Genomic DNA, 16,615 nt, shown 5'->3' with positions numbered 1-16,615 from the left:
ACCTCCTGCCCGGTGACTTGGTGCACTACACTCGGCACCACGGGAGAGGGGCTGGTTTGCCCTGGATGTCCGTAGCGGCAGACAGCCCCCTCCTCTACCGTACAGCCCCGATGTGGAGGTGGTAGAAGAGTCCCCCGTTGATGAATAAAGTGTTTACCGGTAGCCGTTGCTGCTAAAGACCCTGTCCCCGTTGGGACTTGTGTTGATCCCAGTTTAACCCCTGTTGCGTGAGTGACTGCTCATGGACATGGCCGTGGACTTGCTTGCCACCCAGAAACTATTGGGCTTGTAAATATTGCCCCATCCTGCCCCCTTTACATGCCTTTCCGTCCTGTTAGCCTCCGTAGAGGCAGATTGGTGGTAGGACCCACAGCAGAGCAGGCTGGAATCCAGTCACCACCGGGACAGGTGACCATCCTCTGGGGAGCCCTTGAGCAACTGCCAGGTGCGCCGCCCCGTACCTGTTCCCGCCTGGGTGATCTGGCCATGTTCCTATTTCCGGACTGGGGAAAAGGGGTGCTGCCCATTTCTTAGGGGCAGCATCAAGGCTAGGTTGTTTGGGTGGGAAAGGCGGAAGGACATGAACCCGTCCCGTTAATAAAGTTATGCAACGTTAAAGCAAAATACCTCCTGTTATGGGAAGACCTTGAGAAATCCTATAGTTTGTAAAAATGTTATTATAATTGTGGATGTTTCCCGTTTTACGTTTGACAGAAAAAGAAAACAAAAATAAACCGGAGTTGGTTGGGCAGCCCGCGGACGGTCTGCGTTAAACCAAGGGGGAATGTGACGCCCTGGACCCCAGGGGTCACAGGTATCAACACCACCAACACCACACACACACCCCCATCCCTTGTGAGGATACACCAGTCACCCGAAAGGGAGACCTGATGCCTCCCTCAGGGCAAGTAGGGCACACCAGGTGGGCGGAGTCAGGTGGAAAGGCATGCCCACTGAGGAGACTACTGTCCTGAGGCATGAAATACAAACAGTTGGAGTGAGTTCACAGAAGAGTGTAGAGTGTGACAGTGACAGGAGGTGTAGAGGAGTAGAGCTGTCTGGGACCCGGGTTGGAGCCTGGGATCCCCGTAACGTCAGGCAGGCAGACGGTGGTGGCCACCTGCAGGAGTACTGGTATAGCAACCGGCGGAACCGTAGGGACCGGGCCAGGGTTGGAGCCCGCCGGACCTGAACCGGGGAGTCAACCGTTTACTGGAGCACCAGAAACCGGATACTCAGACCCCGTCCTAGCTTGGAAGCCACTGAGTGTAGGCAAATTAACTGATTGCAGTCTGGACCTCACGGGTCCATCCTCACCCAAAGTCCCGAAAGAAGGCAACAGCCCACCGATACCAGGTGAGAGCCATTGCCAAGGGCTCAAACACCCGATGGGCCAGCACCTGCGGGCAACCAAGGGCTCCTCCGGCAGCTAAACACCGGGGAGCAGGCTACCACTGTCCAGGAAGGGGAGCCAACAGCCAAAACAAGAGGTGCAAGGGAAAGGGGCCACCATCAGCCTCACAAGGGACACAAGCAGCCGGCTGCAGGACCCGACCATACCCGAACTTTGGTTTACCAGTGACTCTGAGTGTGAATTAATAGTGAGTACACCAGTGCCATCCAGGCACAGCATCACACCGCAGTACGGCACCTTGCACCCCGACATCACTGTCGCCCGTCCCACCGGGCCCCGGGACACACCGCCCCTACCCACGGAGGGGCTAACATCCAGGCTGCGCCTTCAACACCGATCCCGGGAGTCCCATTCACTCCGGCCGCAGCGGTGGTGCATCCCGTCACCACGACCCGTGGGTGGCGTCACGACCCGTCCAACGACAACGCGGCCCCCGGCTGCGAACCTCGTCCCACACCACCACCCCCATTGCCTCCCCTTAACAGAGCGCCGTGGCCCCCGGTTCAGAGGTGCTTGTGCCACCGACAACCCGAGCCCAGACCTCGAGCGGCTCGGCCCGGCGAGGAGAGCAGCCGAGCCCCTCTCAGGGCGGTACAAACCCGGGAAGTCACAGTCGCTACACCCGTGGTAGCGTGGGTGTCACAGGGGTGTCATCAGGATATCATCGGAGTTCCTTGGATACGCCGGTGACCTACTGACGTCACTGCAGACACACACTGCTGGATACTCACCTGTCCCCGACACTGATGTCTCAAGCGCTGCTGCTTCTAGGTCCTTGGTTCAGTGCATATGCATTGAGCATAATGAATGGGGGTCAGAAGCAAGTGACAGCAGTGCCGAAGACAGCAGTGTTGGAGACAGGTGAGTATAGAAATTAATTTTATTTCAAAGACCCGTGTTTTCTCCGATACGTGTCACACTGATGTCACACGGATCACATCAGTGTGCGATTCTTCCGTGCTGCCGGAGAAAAGACGCACGGTGGCTCAGTGGCTAGCACTGCAGTCTTGCAGCGCTGGGGTCCTGGGTTCAAATCCCACCAAGGGCACCAACTGCAAGGAGTTTGTATGTTCTCCCCGTGTTTGCGTGGGTTTCCTCCGGGTACTCCGGTTTCCTCCCACATTCTAAAGACATACAGATAGGGACTCTAGATTGTGAGCCCCAATGGGGACAGTGTTGCCAATGTATGTAAAGTGCTATGGAATTAATGGCGCTATATAAATGAATAAATAAATGAATAAAATTATTATTATTAATATTATTATTATTATTATTATTATGTCTCTGTGTGTGCATGCAGGGCTACACGGTCCGTGTGAGTAACACCACAGAATAACATGGGTACGATGCCACACGTACCTGAAATACAGATGTCCGAAAGGGGCCTTACACTGTGTCTGCTTCTTGCTGTAATCTGAGCTTGCCCCCTGGGCTGTCCAGATGACAGTGCGGGGAGGAAATCAGTGCCATCTTGTGGAGCTCACGGTGTATATACTGTACATTCCACTTTCCTCCTGAGCACAGCAGCGATCTGGAGTGTGAGCCTAGTATTGTATTATAGATGCCAGGCTGTGATCACCTCTTGCAGCAGTATGTACTCACCTCGGAGCTCTGCTATCGGCAGCTACTCCATTACTTTCCAACTTTTGAAGACCAGAAAGAGGCACAGAGCATGCAGCGTGCTGCAGCAAAATTTGACCTCGCCCCTAGCCACACCCCAAACAACACCCATTTGGCACTGAGTGATGTTCAACATATGCCCCAGACTGTTCATTCATTCATAGTCGTATCATCCAGAACTTTCTCATATTTATATATGCGTCACTATATGACGTGTTGCTTTTTTTGTCTCTGTAAGGCCCGTTTCACACGTCAGTGAAAAACAGTGACGTTTTTCACTGGCGTGTAAAACACGCACATGTCCCTGCATGTGCCGTGATTCACGGAACACGTGGGTTGTCTAAGTGCAATCCGGGCTCCGTTGTCCTTGGCCCGTGATTGCACTTAGAAAACAACTCACCTGTGCGCGCTCCCACTGTCCATGGTGCTGATCGCTCTCGCGGTGCAGCATCCGGCCGGCGGTGACCCCCGCAGCAGCTGCTTCCGGGTCGGCTGTGTCGCGCATAATGAATATGCGCGACAATAATGAGCCGGCTCAGAAGCAGCCGGCAGAACGGGCTGCAGAGGACATCGCTGGACGCCGGGTGAGTTAAAATGTTTTTTATTTTAAAAGAACGTTTTTTTCTGGCACGTGTTTCACGGACCACACCACTGCGTGGTCCGTGGAACATCAGTGATGCCAGAAAAAAATGGACATGTCTCCGTGCGGCAAACACGCGGGTACGCCGCACGGAGACACGTGCAGTGAAACCACTGACGTGTGAGCAGACCCATTCATTATGTCAGTGATTCTGGTACGTTTAAAAAAAGCACAAACGTACCAGAATCACTGACATGTGAAAGAGGCCTAAGGCCGTGCTCACACGTTGCAGAAATGATTTTTGTTTTCTGCAGGTGTCCGCATCAAATTATACAATAACATTCTCTGGTTGTTGTATTTTTGCTGCATTTTTTTATTCCTTTCTGGTTATCTCATGCGTTTTTCGTGCAGATGCGAAGCTGCATTTTTTTGGTGTTTTTATAGTACAGAAAACTTTTTAATTCTCCCCCTAAAAAGTAACTGCAGTTTTTTCCATGTGTTTTTTTAAGCTCCACACAAGATTGTAGAGGAAAAAAAATGCCAGCATTTGCACTACATGTGAACACAGACTAAATGTCCAAGCAGAGTGGATGAAACGTCATGAAATCTCCGCCGTTGGTGCGTCTAAAGACGCTGCTGAACTCTGTAGTTTTGGTGTTTTTTTCTCTATAGGCTTCTTTGTGGAGTCTGAAAAAAATGCAAGCAAAAAAAAAGTGCCATTACATTTTTAAATGCAGAATCAAAGCTTCTCTGTAGTATTAAAGCATTAAAAACCCGGATTAACATCTGCACCAAACATGTATGAAATATTAGGGAAAACGCATAAAAAACGCAACAAACACGCAATAATCAGAGAGGATAGTTATTGCGCTTGTGGCGCCCCTGAGGCTTCCGTCGCCACAGGTCATTGCACCCCATCAGTGGTGTGATGCCCCATTCTGGGTGAGGAGGGGAGTGAACTCCGGTCCCCTGGTAAATCCACACTACACCCATTGCTAGGAACACACTGGGACCAGGGAAAGTGGCAGACAACCCTCCCATGCTGCATGCTGGGAGGGGTCGTAAGACCCATCCCTGCTCCTATAGGGTAGAACAGGGCAATTGGGGAGGTGGGAGGAGCCATCTGAAAGCAGACACAGAGAGGAAGGTCAAGTTTAGGTAGTTTACCTCAGGGAGGGAGAGAGTGAGGAGCCAGCATGTAGAAGGAGAACGAGAGAAAGTGGGGAAGGAGGAGGAGGCCTGCTGGAGGCAGGCAAGGAGGAGAAGAAGTAACAGAAAGAAAGCTCCAAGTCAGTCAGGAGCTGAAAAGGAAGAAAGAGACGCTTCCTGGTGAAGATCATGGGACTCTGAGGGTCCAGGTGACACCACGCAGAGAACAGAAAGGGTCCCAGGGCCACGGGTAGTCCTAGAGGTGCCACGGGTAGTTGTAGAGCTGCGGTGGCCTGCTCCACAAGAACATCGGTGGAGGGATCAAGCTGCAACAGGGGATGGTCCCTAGAGACTGGAGGAGTGCAAAGACCATCTCCAAACAGTAAAAACCGAGGCCCAGGGAATGTTGTAAACTCCCCGGGCCAGAACCCATAGCAGACCTTTCAGAAAAGGGGTAATCAGCCGACAGGTGACCCCCCAGCCTGGAGGCTGTAGAGGAGGCCAAGCCAGGTTTATCCTATCAAAGGCAAGGCTAAGGAAGACAGCAGAAGATAGAGACACTAAAGAGAAGGGTACCGGCTTTTACTCTCAGAACCACCCAGAAACGGCGGAGGTCCCTGACAGTGGTCCCAGCAGTCCAAGGGCCCTGGGCTCCGACAAGAATTGTGAGTAAAGAACTTGAAACTGTACCATTGAAGTTGCCTCTGTTATTTCATCTGCATAGACACTCACAAGCACCAACTGTGCCCCGGGGCATTGCTCCACCTGTGGGGAGTAGTACCACCATTGCTGCCATATCATCCCGCGGAGGCCTCATACAGCAGCGGCGGCCTATTAGCCGCATACCACAGGTGGCGTCACGAACACAAACTTTAATTCAAGCCACATATTCTACTGACACCCACGAGGGCCACGGAGCCGGGCCCAGCCACCACTGACTACCTCCGGACTAGTCCGGCCCGGCACCGGGTGTCCCATAGCCCTGGGGTGGGCGAGTCACGCTCGTGGTGCAGAAACCTGCTGAAATAAAAGGCAGCATTTACACTACATGTGAACACGGCCTCAGTGGCACATTTTTATTATATTTTTTCATGGGTTTAATAGAGAAAAACAATCAATTGCACAAATAATCTGATCACTGTGTTGTTCGGGTTGTTACGATTACACGGAGACCAAATATGTCCATGTTATTTGCGGATTTGTGATATTTATTTAAAATTGCAATAAAAATCACATTCATCTGTTTTTTGTAATTATTTTTAGCAATTTTATTAGAAGATAATTTTTTCCTCTTTTTCTAATATACAGGACACAATGATACTTTGCACTGTACAATGGAGCTCTGTGTCCTGAGTAATCAGAGGCTGCATTGCAGGTTCATCTATGTAAAATGCTTCCTCTCACATCATCAAAGCTGGTGGCTCAACAGCTAGGACAGCTAAGGCTGCTGTTTGAAAGTTGCTGGTTTGATTCCAATGGGGTGGTGAAAAATAAAATTATATTTTTTTCCTCATTTCTTTATAGTAGTTTTATGAGAACAAAAGGCTTTGACTTATTCCTTCAGCTACATGGAGATGTAGTGTATATGTATCTATATCTCTATGTAGCTGAATAATTTATTTCTGGGTTCTCAGCCTTCAATACAGGTCAATATTACCAAATCTTTCAATGTTTCTCTATACAGGCAGTGGCTGCCTATGGACAAAGCTTACAAGCTGATTAGTTCAAGTTCTGTCCTAGGAAATCAGAGCAGATGAAAATTTAATTTATGCACTGCTTATTTAATTTATAAGGAAGGAGTCGGGACAAGAGCTGTGAACAGCAGGAGAGAGCCCTCAAATCAGGACAGTCCCTCTGAAACTGGGAGGTATGGCTTTGCCGAGAGACACCAGGCCAGAGATGGCAGCCAGTGTATGAGGCCTCAGAAATATCGAGGCACAGGAGTATCATGGCAGAGTATATGGGGCCCAGTATATAGTGGAATACTATGCCAGCTGTCCTTGGTGACACTTTAGACAAATTAGGATCACTTTGTAGTAGTTAATTTATTAAAGTATTGCGATTTAAAGAGATTTAATTTGGTGTTGATGTCTAGACCTCTAAAGTTGATATCTGATTTAGTGTAGTATCACTTTGTAGTCACCAACAAAATGACTCCGCACTGGGCCCCTAAACTTCATCTCCCCTTATCCTTTTAGAAACACCCAGAATGGGAGGGGGAGGTGACATCACACACAGGAGAGCAGACTCCACCCACTTTTACTGCAGTTGTAATCCAGGTTAGTTTTACACTTTGTTTTCAGCAGCTGCTCCTCCTAGTGTTTAAGAGTGGAAAATATCTAACTTTTCATTTTTTTTATATTTTGCTCAATTAGAAACAAATAATAATATTTAAACATAACATTAATACTTTTCATTTTTTCAGTTATTGAAAACTTTTTTTTTTATGACACCTTCCCTTTAAGAAGAGATAGTCAAGTAATATCTTGCACTTCACTCATCAATTTAGCCCAGTGTCGGGTCCAATCAGTGGCAAGCCAGGAGGTCCACGTCATCCCAGTTAGACCTCAATTAAACATTCATACATATGCTAAACAAATTATTTATGTGCAAATATATATTTTCATTATATGTAAATATGTGCTACAGCGATACATTTTGACCACAATTTTTATTTCTGATTACATAATTGAATAAGGGACTCATTTTTTCAGGTCAAAGGATTCAGCAATTCAGCTCAACCGACTCTAGAAACAGCACTACTTTATTTGTGAATTCTCCCTGGAAGGTGCTGGGCTGTGATATCAGACACAGCCCATATACAACAGGAGCATTGTTTCTCTGATCTTTTGTCACACAGTTTCACTGAAAACTTGCAGAGTATCATGGCGGCATCAGACACAGTTTACACTACAGATCCTGACACTCCACACTATGGTTTCTCTGGTGTTTCTGAGTTTCACAGGCAGACTCAGGCGTCGTGCTCATTATTGGTCAGGCTAGCAAGAGTTTAAGGCTGGGGCCACACGGGCACTACTGCGATCCACTTGCATGACACTCGGCTCGTGCTGGCAGTACAGCAGAGCCGAGTGTCATGCCTGTGTCCTTGCAACTGAGGTCCGTTCGTGCGAGCAGACCTCAGCTGCGGGGGGCGGGCCGGCACTCAGGAGGGGAGGGAGGGATTTCTCTCCCTCTCTACTGCGTAGCCGGCTATTGCCATTCTCGCACTGCACTAGCAGTACACCGGTGTACCGCGAGTGCAGTGCGATTTTTCTCTCGCCCCATTCACTTGAATGGGTGCGAGAGAAAGAGCCTCGGCTTACAATTGCTGCATGCTGCGATTGTTTTCTCAGTCCGATTAGGGCTGAGAAAATAATCGCCCATGTGTGCTGACACACAGGCTAGAATTGGTCCGAGGGGAATGCGATGTTTTATCGCACTCCACTCGCACTGTTTTCTCGCCGTGTGGCTTAGCCCTAACGCTACTAGTCTGCTAGTTAGGCTGGAGTCACACTTTCAAGTGACTCACATGTAATACGCGCGAGTCTCACATTGCATCACCAGGCGCAACTCACATAATAATACATGCAGCCGACCTGCTTCTGTCAGGAGAGTGTGCGGCCATGCCGGGTGATGCAATGTGAGACTTGCGCGTATTACACGTGAGTCACTCGAAAGTGTGACTCCGGCCTTACCTCTGGGATCACATTGTTGGAAACCTATCACATTCACTCCCCGCATTTTTAAGATGGTGGAATGTGTCTTCCCTTGCCAACAATAGTTTTTTGCTGTGTTGGACTGTGTGCTGTTGTGTCCCAGTCCTGCTGTTGATTATATTGGATGGTGCTTTCAGTTGTTGTGGAATCCTCTTGACATCATGTTGTTTCCTCTCTGCTTCTATTTAACTGCTTATCTCTTATTGCCTTATTTCTTTGTGTGAGCATACTGTGAGATAGTTTTAATTTCCCATTTCTATCTCTGTTGGTTTTACCACACTCCTGTCCCGGCCCTCCCTTAGGGTAGAGAGGGACGGGGTATAAGATCAGGGCTGGTCAGGAGCAAGGTCAGGTTGGCGGCTAAGACATTCTCACCTTCACAGGTAACTCTGAGATAAGGGTCAGATAGGGCCAACCTAGTTTAAGGGCCAGTCTAGGGGCCCCGATTCCCTGCTCTCCCTACTCATCATGACATCTTTTTTCTGAAGTCAGATAACTCTTTAATTTGTCAATATCCTTATTGAAGGAGTTGTCCACTGGAAACAGCCTATCACCTATCCACTGCATAATGCATTGATCATCAGAATGTGGAACTTTTATCTCTGTTAGAATGGAGTTGCAGTGCACTACACATGGATATGTAGTGCTCCTGAAACCATCAGGGTGCTACAAGGTTCTGCATCCCCACAAGGATGCAGGGCCAGCCCCTTAAGGACCCAGAACCCCAGTGCCAGTAACACCAAAAACCCAGGTAATCCCAGTTTTCCCCAACAATCCCCCATACAATGGTACCTATCTAGGGTGGGACCATAGATGGCTGCCTAGAGGTGGAGCCACTCCAGTCCACTAGTTGACTAGGTGGGAGGGGCAGACTGTGGAGAGTAGTCAGGAACACAGGAAGACAGTAGTCAGAACATAGAAGGAAGTCTGAAGTGAAAGGGAGCAGACATAGTCAGTTGAGTAGTGACTGTGGAAGTGTGAAGGTGGAAGTGAAGTGACACCCTGACTTGGTTGATGGTGACCTGGTACCCAGAGGAAGTGGTTGCCGGTGGAGTATGGTGGAGTGTTCCCGAAACTACACACTGATGGGGTAAAGGACCCTAGGACAGGAAAGAGCTTCAAGCCGACCTGTTTACACCTGCACAGTAAAGCGGACCATCAAGGATCTTGCTGACCCTAAAGAATCAGAAGACTCAGTGTCGCGGGCGGGGAGGACGCCGTCAGATGCGCTCGCTAATGCTCGGGTCCGGCGCTGCTGCAGCTGCTGCTCGGTGGCTTGAGCGGTGGGCCGGATCCGGGGACTCGAGCGGCGCTCCTCGCCCATGAGTGAAAAGGGGTGGTTGGTTTGGGAGATTTAGTCCGTGACGCCACCCATGGGTTGTGGTGAAGATTGGCACCACCGCTGCTGGTGACGGGGATCCCGGGAGCGATGGTAGGGAGCAGCTGGGATGTTGTTTTTCCCCCTCCGTGGGTAGGGGTCGGTGGTCCCAGGGCCCAGTGGTGAGACGGGGAGGCAGGGTTGGGAAGGTGCAGGGTTGCTGGGACAGCACGGCGCAGTGCCGGATGGCACGGGTGTACTCACTCAACAGGAGATGCACAAAGTCCTCGGTAAACCAAACGGCTGGATGGACGGGTCCCGCAGGCAGCTGCAGTGTCTTTCCCCGGACAGGTGATGACGGCTGTCTTTCCCTGCACCTTTGTGTACTTGTTTGACTACGATGGATTCCCAACAGTAGTCCGCTCCCCGGTTTATGGTTGCCGGAGGAGCCCGTTTGCCCGCAGGTGCTGGCCCTTGGGTCTCTAGCCTTAGGCGGTAGCTGTTACCCTCACGGTGTGGGCGGTTGCCTTCTGACGGGTCTTTGGCTGTTAGGAAACCTCTAGGGTTCCGGTCACACTCGGATTTGGCTGTTGACGGCGGCTCCAAGCCTAGCCGGGGTCCGTCCCCGGTCCTACGGTTCCGCGTTGATTCACCACTCCTGCAGATGGCCACCACCGTCTGCCAACCTTGCTGTCAGTGCCTGGGCCACAAACCCAGACACTCTCCACTTTACTCCTCTCACTTCAACCTCCTGAACTAAACTAAACTTTTCCCGCCTCCAGGCCTGTGAACTCCTCGGTGGGCGGGGCCAACCGCTTGGCTCCGCCCCACCTGGTGTGAACATCAGACCCTGGAGGGAGGCAACAAGGGTTTTGTGTTTGGCTAATGTTACTGTCTAGTGGGGGTGGGGTGTTTGTGTGTTATCTATGACGACCTGGCTAGGCCAGGGCGCCACATCAGTAGCAAAGAGAGAGCCGGGGACAGGACCAGAGACTCCATCCCCACAGGGCTCATGCTACCGTCTGGTGGACAGAAGTGGACAAACCACAGACACCCAGTGTTCTATACCCACTTACCAGAGAAAGGTGCAGGGGAAGAAGGTACCAGAGAACCAGACTGGCACTGAGACGAAGGAGACCTGGGGGTGAAACCAGACGGCCTCGGGCAACCAGCTAACATCTCAGCAGTGAGTAAACCAGTTGCATTGGATTTCTGTCTGGACTCTTTCTTCCGACGCCCACCGCACCATACACCCGCTGGGGCAATTCCCTACTTGCGGAGGGATTACCATACTAGCTGCAATACCATCAGACCCAGTAGAGACATTCTGCAGCGGCAGCTTCTTATACTTAGCCGCAACACTGCAAGTGGCGTCACAAATAAACTCTATTCACAAATCCCCTGTAAATATCCCCATTACAAAAAGGGCCCAGAGCACGGAACCGGGTAACGGCCACCATCGTGACATTCGCAAGGCGGACACTGCCTGGAATCGAGTACCCCATATCCCTGAGTGCTACAAAACTTTTTCCTGGCGTCACGAAGAGGATTGAACTGAAACCTGGTGATGTGTGCCTTAAAAACTGTATTGTATAGACTGAACTTTATTGTTTGAAAAAACGCTGCCATTTTGCTGTGAAAAATAACTGTGCCACAGCAGACCAAAAAGGCGCTAAAAGAAAGCCCTGCCTCCTGGGAGTATCCGGAATGTCAAACGAAACCGGAAGCAGGGAGTCCAGAGGCCCTGCATGAGAATGCCTCCAGGACTGTTACAGGAAACATGTCTGCTCCAAGGGATCGTGCCAGTGTCCCAGTTCAACCAAGGACCTGGACCGCTGAAAGGCTAGAGGCGGAGGTCCAGCGGCTGTACTGGGCTCTTCTAGCAGAACACCTGCAGCGAGTCGAGGAGTGGAAGGCGGAGATGATGGAGGTGGTGGCAGCCATGAGGGCTCAAGAGAGTGGAGCACCGCTTGATCCCGCTGCACCAATACAGCTACCGGGATCCGTCCTGAACCAGGCCGTGTCACCGCCAGAGCCAGTAAGACCAGAAGCGGTCACTTCACCTTCTGTCAGCAGGTTTTCACCCCCCAAACTATTGATATGTGCATGTAGCTCTTTCAAACAACACCAGTAATACGATGACTGTCAGCTTTGATGTTGTATGACTTCAGGCAAAGAAGCCATCAGTCAAGCAAGAGTAGGCACCACTGCGGGGAATAGATGAGAGCTGGAGTGACAGAGAATTCAGATCTACAATAGTGCTGCAGCCTCGTATGCGTTCAATAAAGAAGAAATTGACTGGTCAAGTAAAGGGATTCCTTAACTTGTCTTTAAAAGAACTGCATTCACATACAAATAGTTTTGGGGGGTGAAATCCTACTGACAGACTAGGTTAAAAACATAATTTTAAGTGACCAAGTGAACATAATAATTCTATGATGATAGGATTTATAAACAACTGCCATACATATCTGGGGTCATTTATTTTGGGGAAATGGATAGATAAAATTTAATCCAGATGTAATTTCACTTTATAAAAAGAAAAAAAAAAAAAAGAAAGAAATAACCCCAAAAATTATTTTGAGGCATCTAAATGTAAAAATGGCTCTATTTATATATTTACAGTTGACTTTTGTACAGTCGCTAAACAGTTACATTCAGGCCTCATTCAGATGTACATGATTGCCGTCGTAGGTAAAACATGGACCATTCTTCTTCAACGTTTTGTATCTGAACTTCATCAGTGTTTGGTCAGTGTGTCTGGTTTTACTGTCAGTGTTTCATCGGTTACTTTTCATTGGGTAAAAAAAATTGCAAATCTTCTCCTATATTAATCATGGACAACATATGGATTGTACACATCTGTGTGCTGCCTGTTCTGTTCTTTTCAAAGACCCATAGACTTGAATGGATAATTTTAATTTGTGGCTTAGGTCAAAAAGGTGCTACACTGTCACAGACATGTTATCAGCTCCATAGACTATAATGTGTATATGTTCTAATGTATTAACCATGGATAAAACACGTATCTGACTCATGGATATCTGAATGAGGCCTTCTGATGATATTCTGGTGGGTAGATGTTCCATTATTTTGTCTCCTAGTCCTCAATGAAAATTCACGATCCTTGGTGGTCGGATGTAGAATATTCCACTTGTACATTATCTGAAGCCGCATGCTGCAATTCTACTTCATATCAGCTGCCAGTATAGCAAATCCCTGAAATAAAAAAAAAATGTAATCGTAATTATAGTCAATAGTAACAAAACCTCTGTCAATGAGATACTGAGTTGCTGCCCTTTGTGAGCCACAATATAGATTAGTTGCTCTTCTGGAGGCTCAATCATAGGATAGCCAGATGTACTGCAGCAAATTGTGTATATATGATGCAGCTGCTGCCTCCAAAGCTAAAGCTGGGTTCACACATAGCGACAGTGACAACGACATCGCTGTTACATCACCATTTTCTGTGACGCAACAGCGACCTTGTAAGTCGCTGTTATGATCGCTGCTTAGCTGTCAAACACAGCAGATGCAGCAGCGATCATAACGACACGCGTCGCTGTGCTACATGTGCAGAGAGGAGGGAACCGCGCACACTGCTTAGCGCTGGCTCCCTGCACTCCTAGCTACAGTACACATCGGGTTAATTACCCGATGTGTACTGCAGCTACATGTGCACAGAGCAGGAGCCGGCACTAGCAGCAAGAGCGGCGGAGGCTGGTAATGAAGGTAAATATCGGGTAACCAGGGAAAGGTCTTCCCTTGGTTACCCGATGTTTACCCTGGTTACAGCTTACCGCAGCTGCCAGATGCCAGCTCCTGCTCCCTGCTCACTTCATTTCGTCGCTCTCTCGCTGTCACACAAAGCGATGTGTGCGTCACAGCGAGAGAGCGACGACCAAAAAATGAAGCTGGACATTCATCAACGAGCGGCGACCTCACAGCAGGGGCCAGGTCATTGCTGGATGTCACCCACAGCGACAGCGCCGGGACGTCGCTGCTATGTCACAGAAAATGGTGACGTAGCAGCGACGTCGTTGTCGTCGTCGCTGTGTGTGACACCACCTTAAGGCTCTGTTCAAACGTCTGTTTAACCCTTCTGTTTATTTATTCAGTTTTGAACAGGCAAACAAAACAGATAAATGGAATTAGTATCTTAAGCTGCTTTCACACATCCGGTTTTTCCTGTGCGGCACAATACGACGCTTTGCAGAAAAACCAAAACCGTTTTTTTTGCCGCCGGTTGCGTTTTTTTTGCATAGACTTACATTAGTGCCGTATTGTGCCGCATGGGCTTGCGTTCCGTCCGGTTTTTGCCGCATGCGGCAGATTTAGCCGATGCGGCGGCCGGATGGAACGTTGCCTGGCACGGTTTTTTGTCCGGCAAAAAAACCTGCATCGCGCCGCATCCGGCTGATGCGGCGTGATTTGCAATGCATGCCTATGGATGCCGCATGTGGCGTCCTGCTGCAAACACCGCATCCGGCCGCCGCATGCGTTTTTTTCCACTTTGCATGCTCAGTAGCCTGCCGCAAGCGACAAAGACCGGATGGGCCGCATGTCTAAAACTTATGCAAACGATGCGGTTTTGTCGCCGCATCCGTTGCATAGGTTTTAGAGCCGGATTGGCCGGCTCTGCTAAAACTGGAGGTGTAAAAGCAGCCTTTTTTGAATGGAAACAGAGGGGCCCCATTGAATTATATGGTGTCCGTCTGGTTTTCACTTTTTTGTGTCTTTATTTTTAATATTAAAGTCCTGCATGAAGAAATAAGCACATGGAAACTAGGCCGACTCCTGTGCTTCTGATTGAAACAGGAACGCACAGGATACTAATTAAGTATATCTGTTCTAAATGGAGTAGACAAACAGACATAAAGGATAAATGAAAACAGCCAAACCCTGAAAGGGAACCAATCACCAGGATTTTCATATATAACCTGAAGCCACTGCTATACTGGCACTATAAGGCTGATTCTCTACATACCTATAGTGGTCAGCTCGGATGTTTAGGTTTTGAAATCCAACAAAGTAAAGTTTATAAAATCAGCAGCTTCTTGAGTGACAGCAGCTGAGGAGCAGAAAATATCTGGGGGGTATTCATAGTTATCCCCTCTCCAGTTACAATTAGCATAAGTATTATTCAATCAATTTACTTTTACTTGTAGGACCTATGGTGAGGTCATACCCCCTAGATATTATCTACTCCTCAGCTGCTGTCACTCAAGAAGCTGATCATTTTATAAATTTTACTTTCTTAGATTTCAAAACCTATACATCCGAGCTGACCACTACAGATATATGGAGAATCAGCCTGATAGTGCTAGTATAGCACTGGCTTTAGGTTATATACGGAAATCCTGGTGATTAGTTCCCTTTAAACGTAGCTGGCAATGGTGGGGATCTTCTGCCACTCGAGCTCAAGTGACTCTGTCCCTCCAATTATGCCACAGATATACAGTATATATAAAACTACCTTCTCACCCCCACTGTGGTTGGTTATTTGTCCTTCCTCATTCTCGGGTCCTCTACCAGAGGCCTGGGAGTTTGAGGGTTCTGCGCAGGATCTTAGTTGTTCCCAGCACCGCTTTTCTGGACAGAGAGTTCAGATGTTGCTCCTGGAATCTGTTGCAGGCATTTTTCCAACTTATGGGTCACTGCTCCAAGGGCTCCTATCACCACTGGAATTACTGTTACCTTCACCTTCCACATCTTTTCCAGTTGTTCTTTAAGGCCCTGGTATTTCTCCAGCTTCTCATATTCCTTCTTTCTGATGTTACTGTCATTAGGCACTGCCACATCTGTTATCATTGCTGTCTTCTAATCCTTGTCTACAATCACAATATCTGGATTGTTATCTACCACTTGCTTATCCGTCTGGATCTTGAAGTCCCACAGGATTTTAGCCCTTTTATTCTCCACCACTTTTTCTGGGGTCTCCCACCTGGATGTAGATGGACTTAGCCCATATGCTGCACAGGTATTCCTGTATACAATTCCGGCTACTTGGTTGTGGCGTTCAGTGTACGCTGTTCCTGCTTGCATTTTGCATCCTGCCACTATATGTTGGATTGTTTTCGTGGTTTCTTTACATAGTCTGCATCTTGGGTCTTGTCTTGTTTGGTAGATCTCTGCTTCTATGGATCTGGTACTTACCGCCTGCTCTTGTGCTGCTATGATTAGTGCCTCTGTGCTGTCCTGGAGTCCAGCTTTCTCCAGCCATTGGTAGGATTTCTGCATGTCAGCCACTTCCATTATCTGTCTATGGTACATCACATGCAGCTGCTTATCTTGCCATGGCACTTCATGTTCTTGTTCTCCCTTCCCGGACTGTTGTTGCTGCTGTCTTAGGCTCTCCCCCAGCATCTCATCTTTTGGTGCCATTTTTCATGGATGAAACAAGAAGTATACAGGAATATATATATATATATATATATATATGTATATATTTATTTATATACGGTATATATATATATATATATATATATATATATATATATATATATATATCTGTGGATCCCATATTTCGCTATCATTCACATTTAGTCAGTGCATAATTTGTTGCCCTGGATCCTTAAAAGTCCCAATTAAGACTATGCTACATGTTGCGGGGTTTTTTTTTATCCGGCCCACCAGTTTACTAGTAGAAACTGATGAAAAAGTCGGTTGACAACGGATTCTATTTTAACATCTAATGTGGTGCAAAAAACTGATGGCCCAGATATATGGAAAGCAGGACTTAAGGGTGCTTTACACGCTGCGACATCACTAACGATATATCGTCGGGGTCACGTCGTTAGTCACGCACATCCGGCGTC

At 48.4% G+C, this 16,615-nt stretch overlaps 1 protein-coding gene across 1 annotated transcript in view; it reads right to left on the bottom strand.

Annotated features, from left to right (window-relative positions):
- Positions 1 to 12,261: 12,261 nt before the first annotated feature.
- The window catches only part of LOC142311405 (BPI fold-containing family C protein-like), a 50,003-nt gene continuing 45,649 nt past the window's right edge, over positions 12,262 to 16,615 (bottom strand). Inside the window, exon 16 of the mRNA XM_075349794.1 lies at positions 12,262 to 13,016. Coding sequence (XP_075205909.1) covers positions 12,984 to 13,016 — 33 coding nt within the window. The 3' untranslated portion in view covers positions 12,262 to 12,983. The remainder of the gene's footprint in view (positions 13,017 to 16,615) is intronic.

Source organism: Anomaloglossus baeobatrachus, chromosome 5 (assembly GCF_048569485.1).
Source record: "Anomaloglossus baeobatrachus isolate aAnoBae1 chromosome 5, aAnoBae1.hap1, whole genome shotgun sequence".
In the NCBI taxonomy this organism is placed as follows: Eukaryota; Metazoa; Chordata; class Amphibia; order Anura; family Aromobatidae; genus Anomaloglossus; species Anomaloglossus baeobatrachus.
Note: the sequence above shows the minus strand (reverse complement) of the source record. Positions and strands in the feature narration are given on the sequence as shown.